The following is a 25,922-nucleotide window of genomic DNA, read 5'->3' as shown; positions in this document are numbered from 1 at the left end:
TTACTGTCTGAGAGGAAGGTGTCAGCGAAGTACAGTGTGCGAACGAGGCCGGTGAAGGAGTCGTCTGAGGATCGAGCCTCTATCTTTCTCTGAACAGGAGCCAACTCCATCTCTGCTAGCTCAGCCTCCAGACGAGCATTGGCCTCCTGCACCTAGACACACACAGAGAGAGAGAGAGAGAGAGAGAGAGAGAGAGAGAGAGAGAGCGAGAGGAGCATGTTTGAGACACTTCCTGGTCTTCAACAACTGATCTTTAGGAACTTCGTTCAATAAGGATTCATGCAGTCATGTTTTTTTTATAACAAAAAAATATGATTGTTGTTGTTTACCTTAGCAGCGCTGTTGACGTGGTGTTTGCGTAAAGACACTCGGCTGCGTCTGATCCTCCTGAAGGACTGGCGGAGAGACTTCTTAATGCTCTTTACTCTGGACAGAGGACCTTCCATAGCCAGCTGGTCACTGGGGTTCAGAGTACACCTACAGGAGAGGGTTAACACAGTCGTCTATATCCCATCTCTGCCACCTGCCGTGATATTGTCATACAGGCAGAAAGTTGCAGAAACACACTCGTACCTGACGAGGACGTTGCTTTTCTGCTGGTAGTCGTAGAGTCCGAAGCCGTGGCTGGTCCCGAAGGTCACTAGTTTCCACTCAGAGTGCAGGGTTAGAGCGGTGACAACAGCAGGAGGCTGACACTGGACCAGGGCAAAGGGCTGGAACCCTGGGGGGAACGTCACCGGCTCCTCCCTCACCTCCAGACGCGTGTGGCCCTGATAGGGACAGATGGTTCCAAAAAAACGATATAGAACGTTACCCGAAACGTTACCCAATGTATTGATCACTCATTGGCTCACTGAAATCCAATTAAATCAAATAAAATTGCATTGGTGTTTATGCAGATTTTTTTTATAACGCAACTTTGGTTTTACCTTCCAACGGAAGCTCTCCTGTCCCTGTAGCAGGTCAGCTACCGTGGCCTCCACAGTCTGTTCTGCTGCCTCATCGTTCAGCTCTAACACCAGGATCTACGGAGGGGAGAGGTCAGACCGTCAGCGCCCTGTTCTGTTGTTAATGACAGATCATAGAGAAGACTGATTATCCAGTGCTCTATAAAGGATGGGAGACCAGTTTCATCACTTATCATATTACATTATAGGAGAGCCATGCAGACTGGGTCAGGAAAATGGGTCGTTCACTGAATGTGTGACTGTCAGTGAGCCAAATAGCCCCAGGAAAAGAGTGGCGAGGGGATCGAAGACCTAGTGCCAAAGAATGTTGGAAATGAAGAAAACAGCAGCAGTAAGTAACAACTACCTCCTTCCCTACTGTATTTAATTTATTTATTTATTTTGCACCCCATTATTTTTATTTCTACTTTGCACATTCTTCCATTGCAAATCTACCATTCCAGTGTTTTACTTGCTATATTGTATTTACTTCACCAACATGGCCTTTTTTTTTGCCTTTACCTCCCTTATCTCATCTCATTTGCTGACATCGTATATAGACTTGTTTCTACTGTATTATTGACTGTGTGTTTGTTTTACTCCATGTGTAACTCTGTGTTGTTGTATGTGTCGAACTGCTTTGCTTTATCTTGGCCAGGTCGCAATTGTAAATGAGAACTTGTTCTCAACTTGCCTACCTGGTTAAATAAAGGTAAAAAAAATAAAAAAAATAATGCACAAATATAAACACTGCTGCGCTTTGACAAACCGGCCACCAGAGGGAGTAGTGGTTGGTTTTCCCCTGGTCAACTCACCTGTCCAGCAGTGCCAGCTACAGTCAGGTAACCACTGTATTTACACAGGTGGATCTTCTGAACGCCCAGACGAGGGTCGTCACTGTACGGGTCAAAACAACCCACCTGGGGGGGGGGGGGGGAAAGAGGCGAGGGGGACATATTTAACACACCGTCTCCAGGTGTGATTCGGCTGGTTATTCATTCTGAGTCAGTACACACATTTCCTATAAAACAAACACCTTCCTACAGGGACACCATTATGTTATTACACACACATCAGAATGGTGGTAATTCTGGTTATTTATACACACCACACCTTTCTGAAAGGTGGCCACTCTCCCTCTGTGCACTGGTTCATGTTGTCATTGGGTTCTGCGTCAGTGAGGAACACCCCTGCCGTGCTCAGCTTGTACATGGGGTACAGACAGACTCCCGACGCGTCCCAGAAACGCACCGTGCCGTCCTCGTGCCTAGGAGAGAGGGAGGGAGGATATTAGTACACGTTTGTGAGGATTAACAACCAGAGAAACATGATTTTAACCCTTTGAAACCTTGTTCACGGTCTCCACATAGTATCTATGTTAAATGTTGGTAACTTGTATTGAACAGAAACTGATGAGCTGTGAATGTCCACTGACCCTGTGAGAAGTAGGTCTCGCTGAGGAGCGTCAGGAGACAGGTTCTGTCCTCCTGTTATAGGCCACGGCTAGACAGAGGGAGAGAGAAGGGACAGGGGGGGAGGATGAGAGAAGGAGAGAGAGAAGTGACGGGGGGGGGGGATGAGAGAAGTGACAGGTGGAAGAAAGAGGATGAGACAGTTTATTCAATTTGAGCTCCAATTCAGACTGACTTTCTGCTCAGGTGTTTGCATGCGTGCCTGTATGTGTGGTGCAGGAACTTGCTTGAGCAGTGTGTGTGTGTGTGTGTGTGTGTGTGTGTGTGTGTGTGTGCGTGCTTGTCTCAACAACCTTCTTAGAGTAGTGTGTGTTCTGCAGTGCTCCGGCAGACAGGACCCTCTCCCACATCTTCAGGGGTATAGCAGAGACATGGTGGGAGCAGGTGATGGCCGAGCAGTGGAGAGGCACCAGGTACGGAGTCTGGATGACCGGCCACCCTTCAGTCTGGAGATCAATCACTACCAACTCCTCTTCTACTAAGACCACCAACGCACTGGGGTCGCCTGGACAGAGGGAGAGGGGTTAGAGGGAGAGGGGTTAGACTGGGTGGGTGTGTGTGTGTGTGTGTGTGGGTGGGTGTGTGTGGGTGTGGATCCCCCTGCCTTGCTACCTGTATGGTCTGGTCCGTCTCTGATGACGAAGAAGTCGATGATTCTGGAGGTGAAGTCCAGAGCCACGTGTGTTTTACTGTGGATCACACTGATACAGTGTCTGTCTCCGTAGCTGGCCCGGGGCATGCCGCCACTGAGGAACAGGAACGGAGGCCTGGACACACGGAGAAGACAGACGAGCAGATCTTTACACGTGGATTCATGTGGAACAGGTTGATGCAGCGAGAAGGAGACACAGACAGGAAAGAAACTCACCCTTGTTCTGTAGGGAGCTGGATGATTTTAGAGATGGCCTTACAGGGGAAGTGGCCTGCAGGGGAGAGACAAACCATCCAGTCAATCAACTAACCCATTCAGCATTCAACCAATACGGTCCTCACCCGCGTCACTGTGTTCTGTGAGGTTCAACAGAGAGGAACAGGATGCTCCCTCACCGTACGGTACTTCGGACTTCTCCGGTTCGCTCTGTGTCCCCTCCCCGGCCACCATCCAGCGACAGTAGCTCCCGTCGCTATGGGAACTGAGAACATGGCCACCGTCCTCCGTCCACCACACGCTCTCTAGTTGCTAGAGAGACACACAGCCAAACAGGAAGTCAAGTCCAGAGCCCTCGAGACCCAGACACCAACACAGAGACTCACACTGTACCTGAGTAGCGGGGATGTGTTTGACGGCTGAATGGCGCTCCAGGTCCCAGATGACCATGATGCCCCGTCCGTAGCCAATCAGAACCTGGAGTGGGTTGACGGGATTCTCCTGTAAGGACTCGACATGCTCCAAGATCCTACGACCTCCATAGTCCTCTGGTAAACTACAGAGGGAGGGAACGACAGGGTTGGGTTTTAGCATCGTTATGGATAGACTAGTGGTTAGAGCGTTGGACTAGTAACCGAAAGGTTGCTGGTTCGAATCCCTGAGCTGGTCGATCTGCCCCTGAACGAAGCAGTTAATCCACTGTTCCCCAGTAGGCCGTCATTGTAAATAAGAAACGGTTCTTAACTGAATTGTCTAGTTAAATAACAAAATACCATGGATCAACTATGGTTGTGTACGTGTGTGAGAGAGAGAATGTCTGGGAGGTATTGACATCTGTTTAGAGGACAAATATCTCCAACTCAGTGAACCAATAAAAAGGCAGTACACTAGGGTGTGTGTGTACCTGTTAGTGACATTCTCCAGGCTAATGTTCCTCTCCTCTAGTTCTCTGAAGCCCGGTACCTCCACTACGAACACGTGTCCCCCCTCTGTTCCCAGAAACAACATGTCCCCAGAGGAGTGGGTCAGCACCGCCGTCACACGAGTCACACTGGGAGGAGCACTGACGGAGGGAACGAGAGATGGGTACAGTTAACAGGTTGAATCTGTCAAAGACCAAGTTAAAATAATCTGGGCAACTGGGGGAGGTTGAGGCCAACAAAACAAGTGTATTACAGTAAGAAGAAACAGGACCCTAAAATACGATATTTAGAACTACTCCCTCAGACACTAGAGGCTACGGTATGATAAAACAATGAACGCCAAATGACCTGCTCTATAGCGCAGGAGTATGAAGAACAATATTGTTAGAATGGGAATAAAGGAGGATGAAAACACAAACGATCCGTCAGAGGAAAAAGTCAAGGTGTTCATGAAACACAATCTCAAGATGACAGACCGACGGATACAACTGGCTGACCGTTTCAGTGGCAGAGGGAAGGCCCAGTCCCATAGCAGCTAACTCACTACCAAATGAAGAGCTGAACAACACACCCCCTTCTCTATCAATGAACAATTTCCCCGTGAAATAGAGACGACCACGTGCCCAGTACCCCACTTTCAAAAGGCACCGAGCAGAGAAGCAGAACGTTCATGTAGTGGTTGATGAACATTTGGTTGTTTACCTACAGTTTAAGGACAGGAAGATTCCAACGTGGCTGTGAGTGATACCTACATCCTGTTGAAGTAGTCCCCCATAAAAACACCACATTACAATCATGGATTCATTTTTACAATTGATTTACATTTTTATGTATGGACTTGTTTTAATGAATGCATTACGGAACCATGGACTTTACCAGGACGGACATATGGGAAAGTGAATTGAGCAGGACGGACATATGGGAAAGTGAATTGAGCAGGACGGACATATGGGAAAGTGAATTGAGCAGGACGGACATATGGGAAAGTGAATTGAGCAGGACGGACATATGGGAAAGTGAATTGAGCAGGACGGACATATGGGAAAGTGAATTGAGCAGGACGGACATATGGGAAAGTGAATTGAGCAGGACGGACATATGGGAAAGTGAATTGAGCAGGACGGACATATGGGAAAGTGAATTGAGCAGGACGGACATATGGGAAAGTGAATTGAGCAGGACGGACATATGGGAAAGTGAATTGAGCAGGACGGACATATGGGAAAGTGAATTGAGCAGGACGGACATATGGGAAAGTGAATTGAGCAGGACGGACATATGGGAAAGTGAATTGAGCAGGACGGACATATGGGAAAGTGAATTGAGCAGGACGGACATATGGGAAAGTGAATTGAGCAGGACGGACATATGGGAAAGTGAATTGAGCAGGACGGACATATGGGAAAGTGAATTGAGCAGGACGGACATATGGGAAAGTGAATTGAGCAGGACGGACATATGGGAAAGTGAATTGAGCAGGACGGACATATGGGAAAGTGAATTGAGCAGGACGGACATATGGGAAAGTGAATTGAGCAGGACGGACATATGGGAAAGTGAATTGAGCAGGACGGACATATGGGAAAGTGAATTGAGCAGGACGGACATATGGGAAAGTGAATTGAGCAGGACGGACATATGGGAAAGTGAATTGAGCAGGACGGACATATGGGAAAGTGAATTGAGCAGGACGGACATATGGGAAAGTGAATTGAGCAGGACGGACATATGGGAAAGTGAATTGAGCAGGACGGACATATGGGAAAGTGAATTGAGCAGGACGGACATATGGGAAAGTGAATTGAGCAGGACGGACATATGGGAAAGTGAATTGAGCAGGACGGACATATGGGAAAGTGAATTGAGCAGGACGGACATATGGGAAAGTGAATTGAGCAGGACGGACATATGGGAAAGTGAATTGAGCAGGACGGACATATGGGAAAGTGAATTGAGCAGGACGGACATATGGGAAAGTGAATTGAGCAGGACGGACATATGGGAAAGTGAATTGAGCAGGACGGACATATGGGAAAGTGAATTGAGCAGGACGGACATATGGGAAAGTGAATTGAGCAGGACGGACATATGGGAAAGTGAATTGAGCAGGACGGACATATGGGAAAGTGAATTGAGCAGGACGGACATATGGGAAAGTGAATTGAGCAGGACGGACATATGGGAAAGTGAATTGAGCAGGACGGACATATGGGAAAGTGAATTGAGCAGGACGGACATATGGGAAAGTGAATTGAGCAGGACGGACATATGGGAAAGTGAATTGAGCAGGACGGACATATGGGAAAGTGAATTGAGCAGGACGGACATATGGGAAAGTGAATTGAGCAGGACGGACATATGGGAAAGTGAATTGAGCAGGACGGACATATGGGAAAGTGAATTGAGCAGGACGGACATATGGGAAAGTGAATTGAGCAGGACGGACATATGGGAAAGTGAATTGAGCAGGACGGACATATGGGAAAGTGAATTGAGCAGGACGGACATATGGGAAAGTGAATTGAGCAGGACGGACATATGGGAAAGTGAATTGAGCAGGACGGACATATGGGAAAGTGAATTGAGCAGGACGGACATATGGGAAAGTGAATTGAGCAGGACGGACTTATCCTTAAAACAGGTTTTATTTAGGCAATACGTAACTTTGGACTACATGGACTTAAAATGTGATTTTGATTCAGGGGAGGCAAAGAAGGGTAAGGCTGACTTTAATGAATAGAATTTGTAGATTGCACAGGCAGTATATTAGAAATACCAAGGTAGTTTTGTTCGTTTGATTTGGCCTAATTGTAGAGATGGGATATATTATGATTATATTATGGCCATTTTTAGCAGATGTGAATCGGAACTAAAATAATTTAAGATAATGTAATAAAATAAGGCATCCCGAGTGGCACAGCGGTCTAAGGTACTGCACTGCGTTGCTAGAGCCTTCACTACAGACCCGGGTTCGATCCCAGCTGTATCCCTTTATGGGTAGTGTGATGCGTAACATTTTTACTGGCTGTTCCTTTTTGTCGGAATATAACAGGACATAATAAGGATATGAAATAGGATAGGATTGAGGATTGATAGGCAGCGTGCAGGTGATGGACAAAGAACTGGTCTTTTCCCTCTTCATTTCCTCTAATATTTTAGAACAATCGGATCCAGAGAACTGTGCAGTTCGGGGTGACGTGCTTCTGGCCAATCGGATCCAGAGAACTGTGCAGTTCGGGGTGACGTGCTTCTGGCCAATCGGATCCAGAGAACTGTGCAGGTCAGTCTGACGAGCGTATAGCCTTGCCTCAGACTTTCTTAATATGAGCATGAATCTACAATATTGTGCTGTTATTATTTCTAATATAATCTCATTATTTTTTCACTGATTTTCCCATGTTATTTGGTTAGTTCTCATAAAAAGCACCATCAGATATGCAATAGACATACGGGGCTTTGAACGTGTGAGTGAAGGGTGGCAGTATTGAATGATGTGATCATGGGACTGCCCATATTTTCCCTCTGGCCTACACCAATTGGCAGCCACGGGTTTGCCTTAGGACGCAAAGGTGCGTCATGATTCAAGGAGATGGTCTGATGTTTCTTTATCTAGGTTTGTTGTCAATAAGACCAACACTTGATTCAACATGTTGTTTTTCAATTTAAATTATTATCCAAAATTCTTGCCACCAACAGAATGCTGTATATGCTTTCGGGAAACATTCAGACCTCTTGACTTTCTCCACATGGTTACAGCCAGCCTTATTCTTTAAAACAAATATTCAATCTACACACAATACCCCAATATTAAAAACAAAAATACCTTATTTACATAAAAGTATTCAGACCCTTTGCTATGAGACTTGAAATTAAGCTCAGGTGCATCCTGTTTCCATTGATCATCCTTGAGATTTGAATGAAATGCACCTGTGGTAAATTCAATTGATTGGACATGATTTGGAAAGACACACACCCAGCCATAAAAAGGTCCCACAGTTGACAGTGCATGTCAGAGCAAAAACCTAGCTATGATGTCAAAGGAATTGTCCGTAGAGCTGAGTGGCCCAGCCAGAGCCTAGACTTGAACCCGATCGAACATCTCTGAAGAGACCCACAAATAGCTGTGCAGCAACACTCCCCCTCCAACCTGATAGAGCTTGAGGATCTGCAGACAATGGGGAAAAACTCCCCAAATACAGGTGTGCCAAGCTTGTAGCATCATACCAAAGACTCGAAGCACCTTTGGCAGTGATTAAAGCCTCAAAGTACTGAGTAAAGGGTCTGAATCCTTAATTAAGTAAATGTGATATTTCCATTTTTTTCTATAAATTAGCCCAAAAAAACATTTAAGCTTTGTCATTACGGGGTATTGTGTGTAGATTGATGGAGAAAAAAAAACAACTTAATCCATTTTAGAATAAGGCTGTAATGTAACAAAAATGTGGAACAATTCAAAGGGTGTGAATATGTTGAGAATGTCCTGTATATGGGGCATACAACAATCTCAGCTCTGTAGATTTAGCTGATAAGAGACAGAATCACAAGATTATTTATTCTGGTATTGCCCCTATGTAGCTTGTGTCTGGTCACAGGCTCAGGAATGGTATAAAAAAATAAATAATAATCACTACATTCAATTAAAATGAACCTTACAAATAAGTCAAATCAATAATACTGGTAGTAAAGGTTCTCATCTTTACCTCACAGTCTGTGGATACTATATGATTAAAAAGGCTCCAAACTCATGCTAAACATCAAGGAACAATTTAAATATATGGCACATGGACACCAAACGTGGTCTATGGTGAGAGGTGGGATGGGCTGAGAGGTGGGATTAAAGAGCCCATGTTCGGTATAGTATTATTGTGCTGTGATGTATATAAAAAGTAACAAATGTAAAAATGGATGTAAATGAAGCAGAAAAGCATTAAACTAAAAAAGGTGTCCTCAGAAGAGGTTGGGGTGGTAAATAGACTATTTAAGGTGCATACGTGTTTGTCAGTGAACATGTGCATGTCACCATTTTCCATCGAGTTCTGTGCCTCTCAGTGCGTCTATTACCATGGCGATCCAACGAGTGTGTGAGAGAAATCAAGTCAGGAAGTGGTGGGGTGTATGTCGTGCGTGTCTCACCCCGGTGGTCCAGTGAGTGTGAAGCGTCCTGTCTCCAGCAGCTCAGAGACTCCGTGGTGAGCTCGGAGGGTCCACATGTGGAGACTGTTGTCATCTAACAGAGTCACCAAGTCAACCTATTCAACACAGATCAACCAGGGACGTTGGCCACAGCTTTACGACTATAGCATTTCCAGCGATGTCAACAGGACCAGTAAATGGAGCACATGGCTAATCACATACAGGACCCGACAGGAACATTTTTTATAGAACTTTAAAAAGTTAGGAGCACAACATACAATCTAGGAGCACCAAAATACCTGTGTAATTGACTGAGATACAGCTTAAAATCAGGCCTATATGAATTCTAGCTACTTTTGAAGCAAGTTGTGCTATAAAGACGTTTGATTATTAGAAAAAGCTGAAATGTTGAAAGAAAAACCTGTCAATGGTACGAGTCATCTGTGGAATATCGGTTTCGTACAGCAGTACTACCTATTGACATGCATGACATTCTACACAGTCTCAAGTTAGTGAGTGACGACATGCAAGAGATCAGTCATTCATACAGATGATCATTGATCTAAAATAAGATATGCCCTTTCTTTTTGTCTGATGTTTAGGTGTACTGGTAAAGTTACCAGGAAGTGAGCTAGCTAGCTATTGAGATAACACGACTGAACAAGGTGTAAACAAATGCCCGTGAATGATTCTGAAACGAGCAGCGACATGGTTTATGAACTGGGCCCAAGAACTCACTTTTCGGTCCACCAGCCACTGTGGCCAATATATTTATTTGCGATAATAACAAAAACAGAATGTTCTCGGCTTTGTCAGCTTGTATTTTTGTGATTTCACCTAGTTTATCCTCCTTCAGGTTCACTCAAAATCATTCGATACAAAAAAAGACATTTAAATAGAAAAACAACCAAATTGGATGCTCTAAGTCCACAACAATGCTTACAGTACAGCAGGAAAATACTTTAGGTTTGGGGAAGAAAATATATTAATATATTTTAAGAAGTATATTTTAAGAATTAAGAAGAATATGGCAATATGGCACCTAAAGAAAGTGGTGTTTGGCTGGTAGTGTTGCTGTACTGCATGTACAATAGCAGAGTTAGCAAAAACAAAAGACCACCCGATTGAAACTAATCATCATGATATCATATCATTCTGCCAGGTAAGCCTACTTGTAATTTGGAAGGTTTTCTGGGAAGGCCTTTAGAAATGACTGGCTGGCTACACTAAGTGGTAGACAGAGGGATTCCTGTGTCGTCTTCTTAAAGTTACCAGAAATACAAACATCCCCGATGCCTCCTTTCATATTCTTTACATGTAAGACAATTACTTTCTGGGAGATTTCTCTTCCTGGTCACACTGGTGCTCCTAAAATAATCAGGACGCACAGAAAGTTAGTTTTTTTCAGTAACAGTTGTGAATAGAGCATGAGATAAAGGGTTGCCACAGCACTCTTCAGGCCTGTACAGTAGGTGTGTGTGTGTGGGGAGCAGCCACTCACCTGCTGTGGTAAGAAGTGGACCTGTGTGACGGCAGCGTTCTCATCATGTAGACCCATGAACTCTACACCTGGAGCCCCATAACTTACCTCGGGTTAAAGAACACACACACCTGAAGCATGCCCCCCCCCCACACACACACACACACATACACCTGAAGCATTCATAGACTTACACACGTGTTTCTTTTACTACACTGTATTGAAAGGGTCCACATGCATCTACAGAAAGAGATTGTCTGTTCTGTCGGTCTTATCTGGCTGCCCTGCCAACGGATAATATTACATTTATTCATAGGATTTGTTTTGTGTTAGAACCGAACAATGTGCCCCATTGTGTGAGTGGAGAGTTCTAATGATGGGTTATCGTAGGGAATGAAGGGGGAATAGCGTGCCGACTGGCTCCACACGGTCAATGAGCACGATTGTGTCAGATGAATCAACACGCACTAAAAACAGAGATACAGAAACACACACAACTGTGCCTGTCTGGTAGTCAGGGCTGAGCAACAGCCTGGAAAAATAACTCCACACAAACCGCTACCCTCTGCTTTAGCTGAGACCAACTGGGTCAAAAATGTTGACGCTTAAATGTTGCACTCTTGCACAGCCATCCATCCAGCCAGCACTCTCCCTCTGAGTGTCTATTGAAGGATACAGTTTGATGGCGCCGGAGCGTGTGCCGATGGCCAGGAGCTGTAGGCTGGGACTGAAGACCAGAGCACTGGGCTGGTGGGGAAAACCATGTTCCACCGTCTATGGGGGAGGGGAAGAGAGAGAGGGGCGAGAGGAGAAAAAAAATGAGGGGGAGCAAGAAAGAGGAGAGAAAATTAAAAGGGGGAGAGAGAGGAAAGCGAGGAGAGAGAAATATATTGGGTGAAATACCATCACAGCAGAAAGATGTGCCCTGTTGCCAGAGAAGAGCAGCCACCATTTTATATACAAGCCATATTTATGTTGATTTATTTCCCCTTTTGCACTTCAACTATTTGCACATCGTTACAAGTGTATATTTACATAATGCGACAATAGAAATGTCTATTCCTTTTACATTTTTGTGAGTGTAATTTTTACTTATTTAGGATTGTTTATTTCACTTTTGTTTATGATCTATTTCACTTGCTTTGGCAATGTTAACATATGTTTCCCATGTAAATAAAGCCCTTTGAATCGAGAGAAGTTATAGAAACTGGCAGGACAAATCAACTGACAATTGTCTGGAATTGGGACCATAATCTTATTGTAGAGATTGGAGATCAGATCGACTCTGTTCCAGCTCTTACCTTGTTGAACCCATAGAGCTCCTGTTTGATCCGATCTCTGTGGGACTCCTGTCCATGTCTCCTAAACCTCTTCATTCTCACTGGAATCTGAGGAGCACACAGGCCCAACCACTACACCTCTACAGAGGGAGAGAGGGACAGAGGGGAGAGGGACAGAGATTAAGGAGGTATACAGGGAAGTATAATAGTCTAGCAGACGAGTCTCCACTCCCTATCTGAGGTACGTGGACGAGAGATAAAGAGAACATAAAACTTCCTGGAGAAAAATAAATAAATAAATAAGGAAACAGAAACGAGGAAGTGAAGACTAACAACTGGGGCAGAAAACTAAACAGGGGCTCCTGGAAAAACATGGCTCAGGTGGTGTGTGTCGGACACTGACAGAGACGAGAGAAAGGGGTTCCACAGGCGGAGCATGGCCTACTCTCCTGATGTCTCTGTGGGATTCCACAGGCGGAGCATGGCCTACTCTCCTGATGTCTCTGTGGGATTCCACAGGCGGAGCATGGCCTACTCTCCTGATGTCTCTGTGGGATTCCACAGGCGGAGCATGGCCTACTCTCCTGATGTCTCTGTGGGTCTCACACACACTGCCTGAGGGGGAAGGGCTAGACACAGACAAGAGCTAGGGGTCAGGGAGAGACCATTGTTCTCCAACACACAGACTTGACGAAAACACCTGTCACTCAGACTAGAGGTTTCATCAGATAGAAAGAGGAAAAGGGGAAAGAGAAAGAGTGTCATTCTTTTCTTTATGAATAACATTTGCAGAACGTTTAGGGCGTAACGAACCATGACCCGATCACAACCCTTTGAAAGCAAAACTCCTGTAGACAGTTTAAAGCGCTGGATCTCATTGTACCAGGAAGAGGAAGGAAGAGTATTGACAGCTTTCTCTTAATCTCTTCACATACCACTACATTTCCTAAGCCACATCGCGTGAGGGAGAGAGGCTATACTCACAGGTTGGTTAGATCATACTTCAGAGGTCTAATGTCTTCTTCTAGTGGTCTGACTGAACTCAACCCAGTGGTCTAAGGCTCAGAGAGTAGTGGTCTGACTGAACTCAACCCAGTGGTCTAAGGCTGCTCAGAGAGTAGTAGTCTGACTGAACTACACCTCAAAGCGGTCTCCCTGGGTGACAACAAGAATGTCCCCCTCAAAAGACCCAAAAACCCTACACAAAACAGGCTAGTGTTTCAGGTCTGTGTGATGATTAAGTTTTTTAAATTTAAATAAATGGGAAAACTAGATTCATAAAAATGACAAATGATAATATTGTAGGCTGGGATTAAAGTTATTTTTCCGTCTTGGCCGACTCAGTCGTCCCGTTGAGTTGAGACAGACATACTTTTGTTATTATTAACACCCTGATATCAGCTGCAGAACGCTGTTAGTCATTAGGCGTGTGAGGGATTATGGGATAGCGGAGTCCTGACTCACTCCCTCACTAAGTAAACTTCCTCATTTGGATCCTGCAGACGCAGTGGGATGAAGAAGAGGTACATTTAAGGATTTGGGGAGGGTAGGTTAAACTGAGCCGAAATCTGCATCAAAGAAATAGGCTCGGCTACATCGATTTATTTGAATAGAAGAGAGGCGATGCTTTAACATAATCACTCCATGTTAAAGAGTGACTATGATTCTAGTTCTACCGGCTATTCTGTTCCTCCGTGTTCTCCAGTAGAGCAGCAAGGAAGGAGGATCTCCTAACGTAGGTTGGGTGGAAAAGCAGGACCTTGGTTTCAGCATATGACGACCACCTTGGTCAGTCGACCCCCTATAGCGGTGCTTAGGCTGATGCCAACGGACTCAAGGACATACCCTATATCACCAGAAGAAACACATAACATAACTTTAGGCTTTCAACCAGTGTGACAGCAAGGCCTACCCAGTAATTAAACACTAGGCTCCCGTTGGAGCAGAGCAGTCGGTGCCGTTTAAGATGAGGGAGGACCATTCTTATTTTTATGACCATGGCAGCATATTACAGCATTCATTTAACGTTAATAGGTTCAGGCTACTACATGATACTAGATTTTCCTTATAACCACGATGAGGTTGCTACAACCTAGCCTATGAATGATTTAGCCTAAGTTCACAATCTAGGAGCACACAGGTCGAGAGTCAACTACTCAGCACATTTATGCAATGCTAGCTAGCTGTAGCTTATGCTTTCAGTACTAGATTCATTCTCTGATCCTTTGATTTGTTGAACAACATGTCAGTTAATGTTGAAAGAGCTCTGATAGGTTGGAGGACGTCTTTCGAAAGTTGTCATAATTACTGTATAAGTCTAGGGAAGGGGGGTGTATTGAAGTCAATGTACCCAGAGGACAGAAGCTAGCTGTCCTCCGGCTACACCATGGGGATACACTATAGAGTGCTGTTGAGGCTACTGTAGACCATTGCAAAACAGTGTGTCGAGTATAGTTTTGTTTAAAAGGAATTGCTTTCAAACATTTCCCTATTTTTATGAAATTCACTGAGGACGAGTCCTCACCTTCCTCCTCTGATGAGCGTCCATTGGAACAGAGTAGTGTTCAGAACGGTCAACTCTGCCTCTTTCTCTCACAGCTTTTCTTCAGAGTACAGTAGGGTGGGAAAATGTGGCAAACTGAAAATGAGTGACTTATTCAAGGCTACAGTATAGATACAGAAATCATGTGCACGTAAGTCACACGTGACATATCCCAACAGACCTAGCCTACATGTCCACTCATATCACTGTAGACAGTACTCTGGCAGTTAGGGGGAAGTATCTGTTTGTTACAAGGTCAGGGCCAGAAACTAAGTAGGAAACATCCCCATTGTCCCCATTGGTGGACAACAGAGCCATTCTATTAGACTAACAGTGAAATCAGGTGTGGATTTTCCCAGGAATTCCTGATGGACAGTGCAAATGGAATTCGGTTAAGAAATAGGTACAGACAGGCGTGTCACATCACACACAGAGCAACCCTCTGCCAGGGCTGCTAAGCATTTAGTCACTATTTGATTGGTGTCATCAGAAATTACATCATCAGCGTTGTAGCTGGCCTCTGTCCAGTACTCTGCCCTGCCCCCTAGTGTTCCAGCCGGCTGGTACTCTGCCCTGCCCCCTAGTGTTCCAGCCGGCTGGTACTCTGCCCTGCCCCCTAGTGTTCCAGCCGGCTGGTACTCTGCCCTGCCCCCTAGTGTTCCAGCCGGCTGGTACTCTGCCCTGCCCCCTAGTGTTCCAGCCGGCTGGTACTCTGCCCTGCCCCCTAGTGTTCCAGCCGGCTGGTACTCTGCCCTGCCCCCTAGTGTTCCAGCCGGCTGGTACTCTGCCCTGCCCCCTAGTGTTCCAGCCGGCTGGTACTCTGCCCTGCCCCCTAGTGTTCCAGCCGGCTGGTACTCTGCCCTGCCCCCTAGTGTTCCAGCCGGCTGGTACTCTGCCCTGCCCCCTAGTGTTCCAGCCGGCTGGTACTCTGCCCTGCCCCCTAGTGTTCCAGCCGGCTGGTACTCTGCCCTGCCCCCTAGTGTTCCAGCCGGCTGGTACTCTGCCCTGCCCCCTAGTGTTCCAGCCGGCTGGTACTCTGCCCTGCCCCCTAGTGTTCCAGCCGGCTGGTACTCTGCCCTGCCCCCTAGTGTTCCAGCCGGCTGGTCAACTTCCCCTGCACCCTAGTGTTCCAGCCGGCTGGTCAACTTCCCCTGCACCCTAGTGTTCCAGCCGGCTGGTACTCTGCCCTGCACCCTAGTGTTCCAGCCGGCTGGTACTCTGCCCTGCCCCCTAGTGTTCCAGCCGGCTGGTACTCTGCCCTGCCCCCTAGTGTTCCAGCCGGCTGGTCAACTTCCCCTGCACCCTAGTGTTCCAGCCAGCTGGTACTCTGCCCTGCACCCTAGTGTTCTAGCCAGCTGGTACTCTGCCCTGCCACATAGGTGTTCTAGCCAGCTACCAGCTGGTACTCTGCCCTGCACCCTAGTGTTCTAGCCAGCTACCAGCTGGTACTCTGCCCTGCACCCTAGTGTTCTAGCCAGCTACCAGCTGGTACTCTGCCCTATGCACATAGTTATTGAACACTGGTCACTTGTTTACATACCTTTTCACCCAATGTACTTGTATATACTGTATTCTAGTCCTGGCTCATCCTATGTAAACATATTTTTCTGGATTGTGTGGTTACCGTTTATTTACTGCACTGTTGGAGCTTGAAACTATTAGTGTGTTGCACCGACAACATTTGCAAATGTGTACGTGACCAATAAACTTCCATAATAAATTCACACCAATGTCAATAAAGCTTCAGTCTTGAACATCCTTGACCAACAATGAGAGCGGCGTTTTAAAGAGGGACTGTCCCTAACAAGCAACGTTTTGAAAACAGCCTGGGGGCATCGATACGAGTCAGAAAATATTAAAGTCACAATTTACTACAAAGTGTAAATAGTATAATTGGTCTCACCCGCCCAAACAAATGGAGATTTGCGAGAATTTATTATTTTTTTTGTCACGGAATGAAGGGTACCACAACAGTTTTCCTTGGGTTTATTTCAAACCTGCCCATAGCTGGCAGTACGGAAATCACCAGGAATTCACAGTGCAGCTGCACGCGACCTGATCGTAATACCCATGGTCAATTTGGTTTGACATTCAATATCTCTATGGGGCTCATTAGGGACCATCAGTAAATTACACAATGTACATGAGACAATTCTGGGAATTTCTTTGAAAATACCTAAATGGACCGTAAATGAACTCACTACAAACCATCACCCTCATGAACTTGAGGAAATCCCAAATATCATGAATACTGGACGGATATATGGGGGCTTAAATATCCTGACCTAGTTAAATATACAGTGTTGGCCAAAAATATTGCCACCCTTGCACTTTTCAAATAATGCAGCATTTCTTCCAGAGGTCTATTGAAATTAAAATATATGTTAGTATCCACATATGCATGTCTTCGGTATGCAGTTGAACTAAAAGAGAAATCAGAATAATTTACTAAAGCTTAGCTAATTCCAGAAAGAAATCCTAAAATGGCCCAGACAATATTATTGGCACCTTCTAGAAGTAGTTTGAAAGAATTACATTTCAAGCAGGGGATTCTCATTTACTTTGGAATTGAACTCACCTGTGGTAAGTTGCAGGTGCCTGCAATATAAAAATAAAAAATATCACCCATAAAACCAGTTTGAAAAGGGAAAAGAACTCATTCTCCTGTTTTGTGTCACTGTGTGTACCGCAATGAGCATGGAGAGAATTCTCTAGTTATCTGAGTGTCCATGCTTGGTACAATCTCAAGGCTACAAGTCCATCTGCAGAGACCTTGGTGTTCCTGTTTCCACCGTACATAATGGTATCAACAGGTTTAAGGCCCATGCCACTGTAGCCAGCCTCACTGGACGTGGCCCAAAGAGAAAACCTGATGGAAGACTGCAGTGAAGGATTGTTTGAATGGTGGAGAAAGCACCTCAGTCAACTGCCACACAGATTCAAGCTGACCTTTAAAACACAAGGTACGATGGTACAAATTGAAACTATCGCCAACTCAATGAAATGGGGTTATATGGTAGAAGACCCAGGAGAACCCCACAGTCAAACATGGAGGTTTGGGGTTGCTTTACTGTCTCTGACACTGGGTGCCTTGAACGTGTGCATGGCATCATGAAATCAGGAGAATACCAAGGCATTTTGGAGCGCAATGTCGCACCCAGTGTCAGAAAGCTGGGTCTCCGTCGAAGGTCATGGGTCTTCCAGCAGGACAATGACCCCAAACACACTTCAAAAAGCACCCAGGAATGGATCAAGACAAAACACTGGACTGTTCAAGCAATGAGTCCAGATCTAAATCGCATTGAAAACTTGTGGAGAGATCTGAAAACAGCAGTTGGGAGAAGGCACCCTTCAAATCTGGGAGAACTAGAGCAGAAGAGGAGCAGGCCAAAGTGCCAGTACAGGGGTGCAGGAAGCTCATTGATGGTTATAGGAAGCACTTTGCAGTTATTTTGGCCTGTGCTACCAAAGCCAGTGCTACCAAAGCCAATGCTATGTTTATTTTCTGATTTAAATGGACATATTAAATTCTGAATCAAAAAATGTTCTGTAATATTAACAGCGAAATAAAGAATTGCGGAGACCAAAAACTTTGTTGAAATTTCAACTTATTTTTAGGGAAAATTGTGAGTTACTTTTTTTTTTTACTATTTTTGGCCACGACTGTACATGGCAGAGGCTCAATCAAGCTAGTCATCTTGACTACTTTTAGGTCATTCTCACTGGCACCATAAGTTTAAAAAGTGTTGATAGGAGAGATTATCAGATATTGGAGGCACCTTAAACTTTAGTGTTGTGATAAAAAAAAGCCTAATGCACAGCGCATATAATAAAATAAAGGTATTGTTGGATATTATTCATCCTTTTTCTCTTCCACCTGGATGATACATTGGAGATAATATAAGACAATAACTGGAAACAATAGAACATTGAAATATCTGGGAAACCAGGCCTGGTATTCATAGCTGGCTTTGAAAAGGCCTTTAATAAAGTAGGTCTGGAATTTACATATTAATGCCTGGAATATTTCAATTGGAGAACTTATACAATGGGTTCAAGTTAAGTATAGTCACCCTAGGTGTAAACTAATAAATAATGGCTACTTCTCAGAAAGTATTAGACTGTCAAAAGGAGTAAAACAAGGTTGTCCACTAATCGGCATATCTATTTATTAGGGCCATCAAAATGTTACATATTTAAAAAATCTGATCCAACAATAATATCAAAAGGGCTAGAAATCCTAGTCTTAACAAGTTATCCAGAAGGGTGGTTGACTGTATTTTCAAACGCTTGCCACGTGTGAACACACCCACATTAAACCACCCTCCGAAGACAACTCAGTTGGCTTCAGTCATGGCCGCTGTACTTAATGACCAAGCCCAAAAACCGAGGCCAAATCAGGAAGTTCCAGCCCCCCTTTAAGAGTAGGGGCTATATGCAGGTGATATGGCTGTATCTTATGACTCTTTGGGTTGGGCAGTACGCATATTTTCATATCGGAGCAGCATGTGTAGAGTCTTCAGTCACTAGGGCAACGGGCATTATCTGCTTGGAGAAGATGGGGGGGGGGGGGGGGGGGGGGGAGCAGACAGGCGGAGAACAGAGAGGAAAAACTCAAGATCAAGATAGGAGTGGCAGCTGCACAGACAAGTCATCCAAAGGGCTTTGAACTTCTCAAACACGCCAGAAAGCCAACAATATGATGCCCCATCACCTTATTAATTCATCCGCTTACTTAGATAACGCAGATTTCTGCATTTTTCCACGCAGGAAACAAAGAACGTAGTAGAAATATATTGCAGCGTTTTATAAACGTAGATCTAAAAATGGTTCGTATGGTAATTTCTGCTCGGCATCTGACTCATTTTGTGCTTCAGTTTCACTTCACTCGGATGACAATTAACGAACAGGCAATCTAACAGCAGATAGTGCTGACTGATGTGTAGCTACCTTTCTCTTGGTGTAGCCAAGACCCAAGTTTAACTTGAAGCAAAACTATAGGAAATATAGTTCACTACATTCCTTCTATGGTAAACATAATACGATGGAAATGCATCGTTTTTTAAAAACATTCCTTGCTTTTTCATTTACTTGTGTGGCTGCTAGCCAAATAGTGTCGCACTTCTGTTAACTGATGAATTATGCTGTTTTCTGTGAAGGGAAACTATAGTTGGACGGCCATGATCACGCTATTGAAGCAAAATAAAACATCTTTACTTTCAATTTAAATGCGACTCATTAATACAGAGCTGGACTCACCTGCTCCTGCTTTCTCCCGTTGTGCCATTTACAAACACTTGACTGGCTCAACTTCGAATAAAGCGACAGGTGAAATGAAGAACGCCATCTGCTTGCTCTCCTAACATATTGCGCAAGATGACTGCAGGTATTTACTTAAAGTAACAAATATTCAAATGTATTGAAAAACGTCAAATTAATTGATTCAATGGTACTGAATACCACGGTATACACGGTACACCGCCCAAGCCTAATGACGAAGACAAAATTAATATTAAATTCTGAAATACTTGGTTACGGGGAAATCACACCCATTCTTAGTTAGCTCGCAACCCCTCAAAACGTGACATCATCAAATTCCCAGCATTCTATCAACTTGAACCATCAGACAGGTGAGAGAGATGTCAGAGGGAGAAAAAAAATACACACTAACGTGTCTGGACAGGGCACCAACACTGCCCGTAAACTAGGCTAAATAACATACTACTACTACTAGAGCCCCGTCTTGAAAACAACATAGCTGGCATTCTGCTTCAGACCAAGTTGCCAGGAAATGAATGCCATCTTAAATATTCTACTTATATTCTTATGCAATCGCCAGCTATGTCAGGGCTTTAAATTTAAAATACACTACTAATAAGTTACTTCCATGGAACAGGCTCATGAGTCAAAACAAATAGCTGATCAACCCAGAAGAAGGAAATGATGACCGTTGTTAGAAGTGTGGCTAGAAAATGAGCCTAATTTGCTCTCTTTCTCTCACACACATATACAACCTGTCTGACAAGTGCAGGAATCAACAATACAGTCGAGGTGAATTACCTGTGTTGGCAAGAAAACACCTCTCCCGTCCTCCCAATCCCTTCCCTCGCTCACAGCATAAAGGAGGTGCTCTCCCTCAGTGTCAGTTACCCTCTCCTGATCCCTCTTCTCTAAGAAAGAGGGGGGCTTTTAGAGTCTCACTGACCCACATAAAAATGTAGTCACGCTTCCTGGTGAATTTGCAAATAGACTCTTAACCGTCGGCCTAAGAAGCCAGAAGAGCGGAACGTTTAGTCGGCCTGCACGAGCATTACATCCAAACATCAGAGAGAGAAACGGAAGGCTGTGTAAAGCTAGTACAGTCTGAACCATAGTCCCTCATTGCAGGTCTATTCTTAGTGATGACTCGACTCCCACTCACTCACTTCACAGTCAGCATGAACTGATGTGGCCTGCATGTTCCAATACTGTAGAAACCTATTGCCTTGGTTGAGGTAGTGTCGGCCTAAATCACTGATCTGACGAGGTTGAATAGGTGAAACCAACAACAACTCGACGAGAACCTTTATTTCACGGGAACAATGTGTTCACTGGGAATCGCAGTACCACAGCAGTGAGAGGCTGCTCTTCTCACCGTGTCAGTCTAAGGACAGAAACAAGATAATGTCTGGGTGTGGTCGGCAGGATGTCAGACAGCGCCGCTCAACCCCTCTTTCCGGTAATCACAATTCACAAATTGGCCATGTTGGGGTATGGTGACGCTGCTACTAGCTGTATAATTGCTCATAGCCCACTGAGTGCACACGGACATTATCATCCCCTTGAGGGATGTTTGATGGTGGTATGATGCATCAAGAGAAGCGTTTTCAACAGACTGGGTAGCGTAGGGCCTACAGAGTCTTGACTATAGACAGAGGAATTACAGTCCTCCCAACCACCTGCAAGGGAATACGCTACCTTGTCTAGTTGCTCATCTTTTACAGTTGGCCTACTTTCTGACGCTTTAGTTAGCTACCTAGAAATGGCAGCTAGAGGCTTTAGTAAAACAAGGGAGGTATGTTCACAGCGACTCTGTTTCCTCTCATGTCTCACTGGCTAACCACAGACAACTTCTCCTGCGAGCTAAACGGTTCCACATTGGCAAACAGGAGTTGGCCTAACTAGGACAGTCTACGGCATGTGGGCTTAACGCGCCACCGACAGGACACAGTTTAGTAAGGGAGTGTGCCTAGGCCACTCGACGCAGGCTTGATAGGGTCATGTTTTAGCTTGTAAACCTGAGGGCCTGTGTTGTTGCCCTTGTACAGTTGAGGAAGCTTAGGTTGAAAGTGAAAGTTACAGGTGAGATGTGGAGAGTTTGTTTGGAGAATGAAAGTGGTCACTGGTTAGTCAGTTGATCATTGTTTTGTAAACTTCCTGTATCTGTCCATCATTTTATGCTTTCTTGTCATTCAACACTTGGCTAAGTAGTGAACGCCCTTATCATGGTCTATAGAGCTACTCTAATGAAAACAAACAGCCATAGAGATTCCATCTCTACGTTTCCTTGGCTTTCCTTATCAAGACTGATCTACAATTTTGTGACAGGCGGTTGTTTTGATTGGAGAGTAAGCCTCGTTTCAGGTCGAAGTTTATCATGTCCCAACAGCTGTGGTATGCTGGGAACAAAGGGGTGTTGTTTGGCTAGCACAGCTGCAGGTGGGAATGAAGGAGTGGGCAGTGCCAGTGGACTGTCTGTCCTTCAGTAGTAGCCTGTCTGTCCTAGTCTTTTTTTTCTCCATGCATAGAAGCCAAATTCTTTAGGTAGTGGGGGGCAATTGAGCAAGGTGAGGTACACCATGTCGTAGTGGTAGGAATACACTGGCATGTCCAAAGGAACAGCAAGCTTGACTCATTGGGTAAATAGAAAATGAGTGCAAATTAATTACTGCATATTTGCATGGGTTTAATAGAACTGCAAACAGATGACAGGCAGTTGACAGACTGACTCACTGTCCTGTGAATACAATCTTATTCTCACTGTTACCAGAGCCAAGAATAAAGTGACGGTCATCTTTGACCCAAAACAGTCCTGTGCTATGGACATTGGTCCCGAGGGCAAGATTGATGTAATTTTGGTCATGAATGAATCCAAACCGGTCAAACTGGTGTAACAAACTATTAACCCCAACTCCATGCCCCCCCCCCTCTCCCAAAACAGACAATTACTCATGGATGGAAACCCTACTCTACCGTCGTCTCAAAACTCTCTCAACCTGCGAGCCGGAGAGACGCGCCTTAGTCCCTTACCAACTCCTACTCTTTCCTTAAAAATACATTTAAAAACAAGATCAGCTTTAAAAATATCTTTGTCAGTTTCTCCCCCATGGAGATACAAGAAATTATGCTAATAACTGATTTTGTAACTTTTTAAACTAGATTCATATCATACATTGTAAGCTACATCACATTCACATATACAGAACCAGTCAAAAGTGGACACCACCTCATTCAAGGGTTTTTATTTGTACTATTTTCTACATTGTAAAATAATAGTGAAGACATGAAAACTATGAAATGGCACATTTGGAATCACAAAGTGTTAAATCATATATAAAATAGCCTTAACACAGCTTGGAAGTGTGTTGGTTGGTCATTGTCCTGTTGAAATACAGATGACAGTCCCACTAAACACAAACCAGATGGGATGGCATGTGACTGTGGGAGCAATGCTGGTTAAGTGTGCCTTTAAATTCTAAATAATTCACTGACAGTGTCACCAGCAAAGCACCATCACAACTCCTCCACGCTTCAGTGGGAACCACGCATTCGGAGATCATCCGTTCACCTACTCAGCATCTCACAAAAGACACGGCGGTTGAAACCCTAAATCTCACATTTGGACTCATCAGACCAAAGGACAGATGTCCACCGGTCTAATGTCCATTGCTTATGTTTCTTGGCCAAAGCAATTCTCTTCTTCTTATTGGTGTCCTTTAGTAGTGGTTTCTTTGAAGCAATTCGACCATGAAGGCCTGTTTCACGGAGTCTCCTCTGAACAGTTGATGTTGAGATGTCTGTTACTTGAACTCGGTGAAGCATTTATTTGGGCTGCAATCTGAGGTGCAGTTAACTCTAATGAACTTGTCCTCTGCAGCAGAGATAACTCGGTCTTCCTTTCCTGTGGAGGTCCTCATGAGAGCCAGTTTCATCATAGCGCTGGATGGTTTTTGCAACTGCATTAGAAGAAACTTTCAAAATTAGGCCTGGATTACAGTCAGCGTTCCAATTCATTCCAAAGGTGTTCGATGGGTTTGAGGTCAGGGCTCTGTGCAGGCGAATCAAGTTCTTCCACATCGATTTCGATGATCCCTTTCTGTATGGACCTCGCTTTGTGCATGAGGGCACTGTCATGCGGAAACAGGAAATGGCCTTCCCTAAACTGTTGCCACAAAGTTGGAAGCACTGAATAATCTAGAATGTCATTGCATGCTGTTAAGATTTTCCTTCACTGGAGCTAAGGGGCCTAGCCCGAACCATGAAAAACAGCCGCAAACCATTATTCCTCCTCCAAACTTTACAGTTGGCACTATGCAGTCAGGCAGGTAGGGTTCTCCTGGCTTCTGCAAAACCCAGAGTTGTCCGTTGGAATGCCAGATAGTGAAGTGCAATTCGTCACCCAAGAGAAGGCATTTCTACGGAGTCCAAATGGCAGTGAGCTTAACACCACTCCAACTGACATTTGGCATGATCTTAGGCTCATGTGCGGCTGCTCAGCCATGGAAACCCATTTCATGAAGCTCCTGCTGAACAGTTATTGTGCTGATGTTGCTTCTAGAGGCAGTTTGTAACTTGGTTGTGAGTGTTGCAACCGAGGACAGACAATATTTACACACCACAGCACTTGGTGGTCCCGTTCTGTGAGTTTGTGTGGCCTACCACTTCACTGCTGAGTTGTTCTTGCTCCAAGACATTTCCACTTCACAATAACAGTGCTTACAGTTGAAAGGGTCAGCTCTAGCAGGGCAGAACTTTTACAAACGGACTTGTTGGAAAGGTGGCATCCTATGGCAGTGTCACATTGAAAGTCACAGCTCTTCAGTAAGGCCATTCTACTGCCAATGTTTGTATATTGAGATTGCAAGGATGTGTGCTTGATTGTATACACCTGTCAGCAACGGGTGTGGCTGAAATAGACGAATCCACTACTTTGAAGGGGTGTCCACATACTTGTGTGTATGTGTATATATAGCTATATATTAAAACAAAAGTCAAGACCTTCCCATCAGCAAGCTGACTAAAAACGTGAATTGTTTGTGATGACCATGGAGTTTGTTTAGTTATTTCAACTGGCCAATTAAACTCAAAGGCACGATTTAGTCCATCGTAAACTGTGGGGTTGAGTGTAGTCAGCTAAGAACTAGTTATTTCACTAACTTGTGCAGCAAATAAGTTAGCTGGCCAATTTGCTAGTTAGCCAAAAGCTGCTTGTTTCAGTCCCTTGTATAGAAAAGTAAAAAATTATATTATTATTATCATCATCATATGCGTTTAAGGTTTACAGACCCTTTCCCTCCTGGACGTTGAATGGAATGAATGGCTTGGCAGCGGATAACCAACAACACTGTCGAGCTAACCTAGTTAAAGTTAGTTAGCCAGCTAGTTAACCATTCATCACAAGATGATAGCTGGCAAATCAAGAGAAAGTTACCTAGTAACTAGTTAGTTTAACCAGCTAGTTAGCATGTACCCGTGTTATCCCCGAGTCCCTTAGCAACAATACATACGTTGACTTAAACTCAAAACAGTAGCTGGAAATTCATCTTGCCCAATCATAATTCGATAACATAGCTAGCCAAATAACAACCTAGACAGCTAGTTAACGACAGGCTACAGCACCTGTAGAAGCGACACTCCTCTTTTGCTCGGGCCCTTTGAAACTCACCTTACTCCGAACCGTGTCCACTACGCTTTCACCCGCTAATTCACACCGCTTGGTCGGCGTCCAGTTCTGCCACGTCTCAACTTCCCTAACCAATATAACATCGAATCAGAGTCCCAAAGCACGTCGTCGGCTTGTCTTGAAATACGTTAAGTCGGATCCTGTGTTCGTTTGGTAGCTATTCCACTTTTCTTTCCTTTGCCCAGCCAAGGCAGCCTCGATGTTTCCTGATGATGCCCCTGACCCACAGAGCGCAACTTGACTGGCTAGCCTCGTCTGAGTAACTCCTCCTTTCACCTCCCCTTCCGGGATACGAATCAGCAGGGGAGGGGAGGGGGAGGGGGGGCATGAGCAAA

The 25,922-nt window shown here is 44.8% G+C and overlaps 1 protein-coding gene across 6 annotated transcripts in view; it reads right to left on the bottom strand.

The window, feature by feature from the left end:
* The window catches only part of LOC109865340 (LLGL scribble cell polarity complex component 2), a 32,706-nt gene extending 6,841 nt beyond the window's left edge, over positions 1 to 25,865 (bottom strand). For 2 of the 6 annotated variants that reach the window (XM_020453424.2, XM_020453427.2), the window contains exons 1-18: positions 25,570 to 25,860; positions 12,125 to 12,243; positions 11,500 to 11,597; positions 10,845 to 10,926; positions 9,344 to 9,459; positions 4,192 to 4,350; positions 3,681 to 3,843; positions 3,467 to 3,599; positions 3,288 to 3,342; positions 3,032 to 3,186; positions 2,713 to 2,924; positions 2,383 to 2,450; positions 2,061 to 2,214; positions 1,763 to 1,867; positions 930 to 1,025; positions 574 to 770; positions 330 to 477; positions 5 to 152 (exon numbers count right to left, since the gene is read on the bottom strand). In XM_020453424.2, coding sequence (XP_020309013.1) covers positions 5 to 152; positions 330 to 477; positions 574 to 770; positions 930 to 1,025; positions 1,763 to 1,867; positions 2,061 to 2,214; positions 2,383 to 2,450; positions 2,713 to 2,924; positions 3,032 to 3,186; positions 3,288 to 3,342; positions 3,467 to 3,599; positions 3,681 to 3,843; positions 4,192 to 4,350; positions 9,344 to 9,459; positions 10,845 to 10,926; positions 11,500 to 11,597; positions 12,125 to 12,199 — 2,164 coding nt within the window. In that variant the 5' untranslated portion in view covers positions 12,200 to 12,243; positions 25,570 to 25,860. Of the gene's footprint in view, positions 1 to 4; positions 153 to 329; positions 478 to 573; positions 771 to 929; positions 1,026 to 1,149; positions 1,260 to 1,762; positions 1,868 to 2,060; positions 2,215 to 2,382; positions 2,451 to 2,712; positions 2,925 to 3,031; positions 3,187 to 3,287; positions 3,343 to 3,466; positions 3,600 to 3,680; positions 3,844 to 4,191; positions 4,351 to 9,343; positions 9,460 to 10,844; positions 10,927 to 11,499; positions 11,598 to 12,124; positions 12,244 to 19,904; positions 20,140 to 20,705; positions 21,003 to 25,569 lie in introns of those variants that run through there. The other 4 variants (XR_004204426.1, XM_020453425.2, XM_020453426.2 and 1 more) reach the window with 4 other exon arrangements.
* Positions 25,866 to 25,922: the final 57 nt, after the last annotated feature.

The sequence above is a fragment of the Oncorhynchus kisutch genome, linkage group LG20 (assembly GCF_002021735.2).
Source record: "Oncorhynchus kisutch isolate 150728-3 linkage group LG20, Okis_V2, whole genome shotgun sequence".
Taxonomy (NCBI): Eukaryota; Metazoa; Chordata; class Actinopteri; order Salmoniformes; family Salmonidae; genus Oncorhynchus; species Oncorhynchus kisutch.
This window is presented reverse-complemented; position numbering and strand designations above follow the sequence as displayed.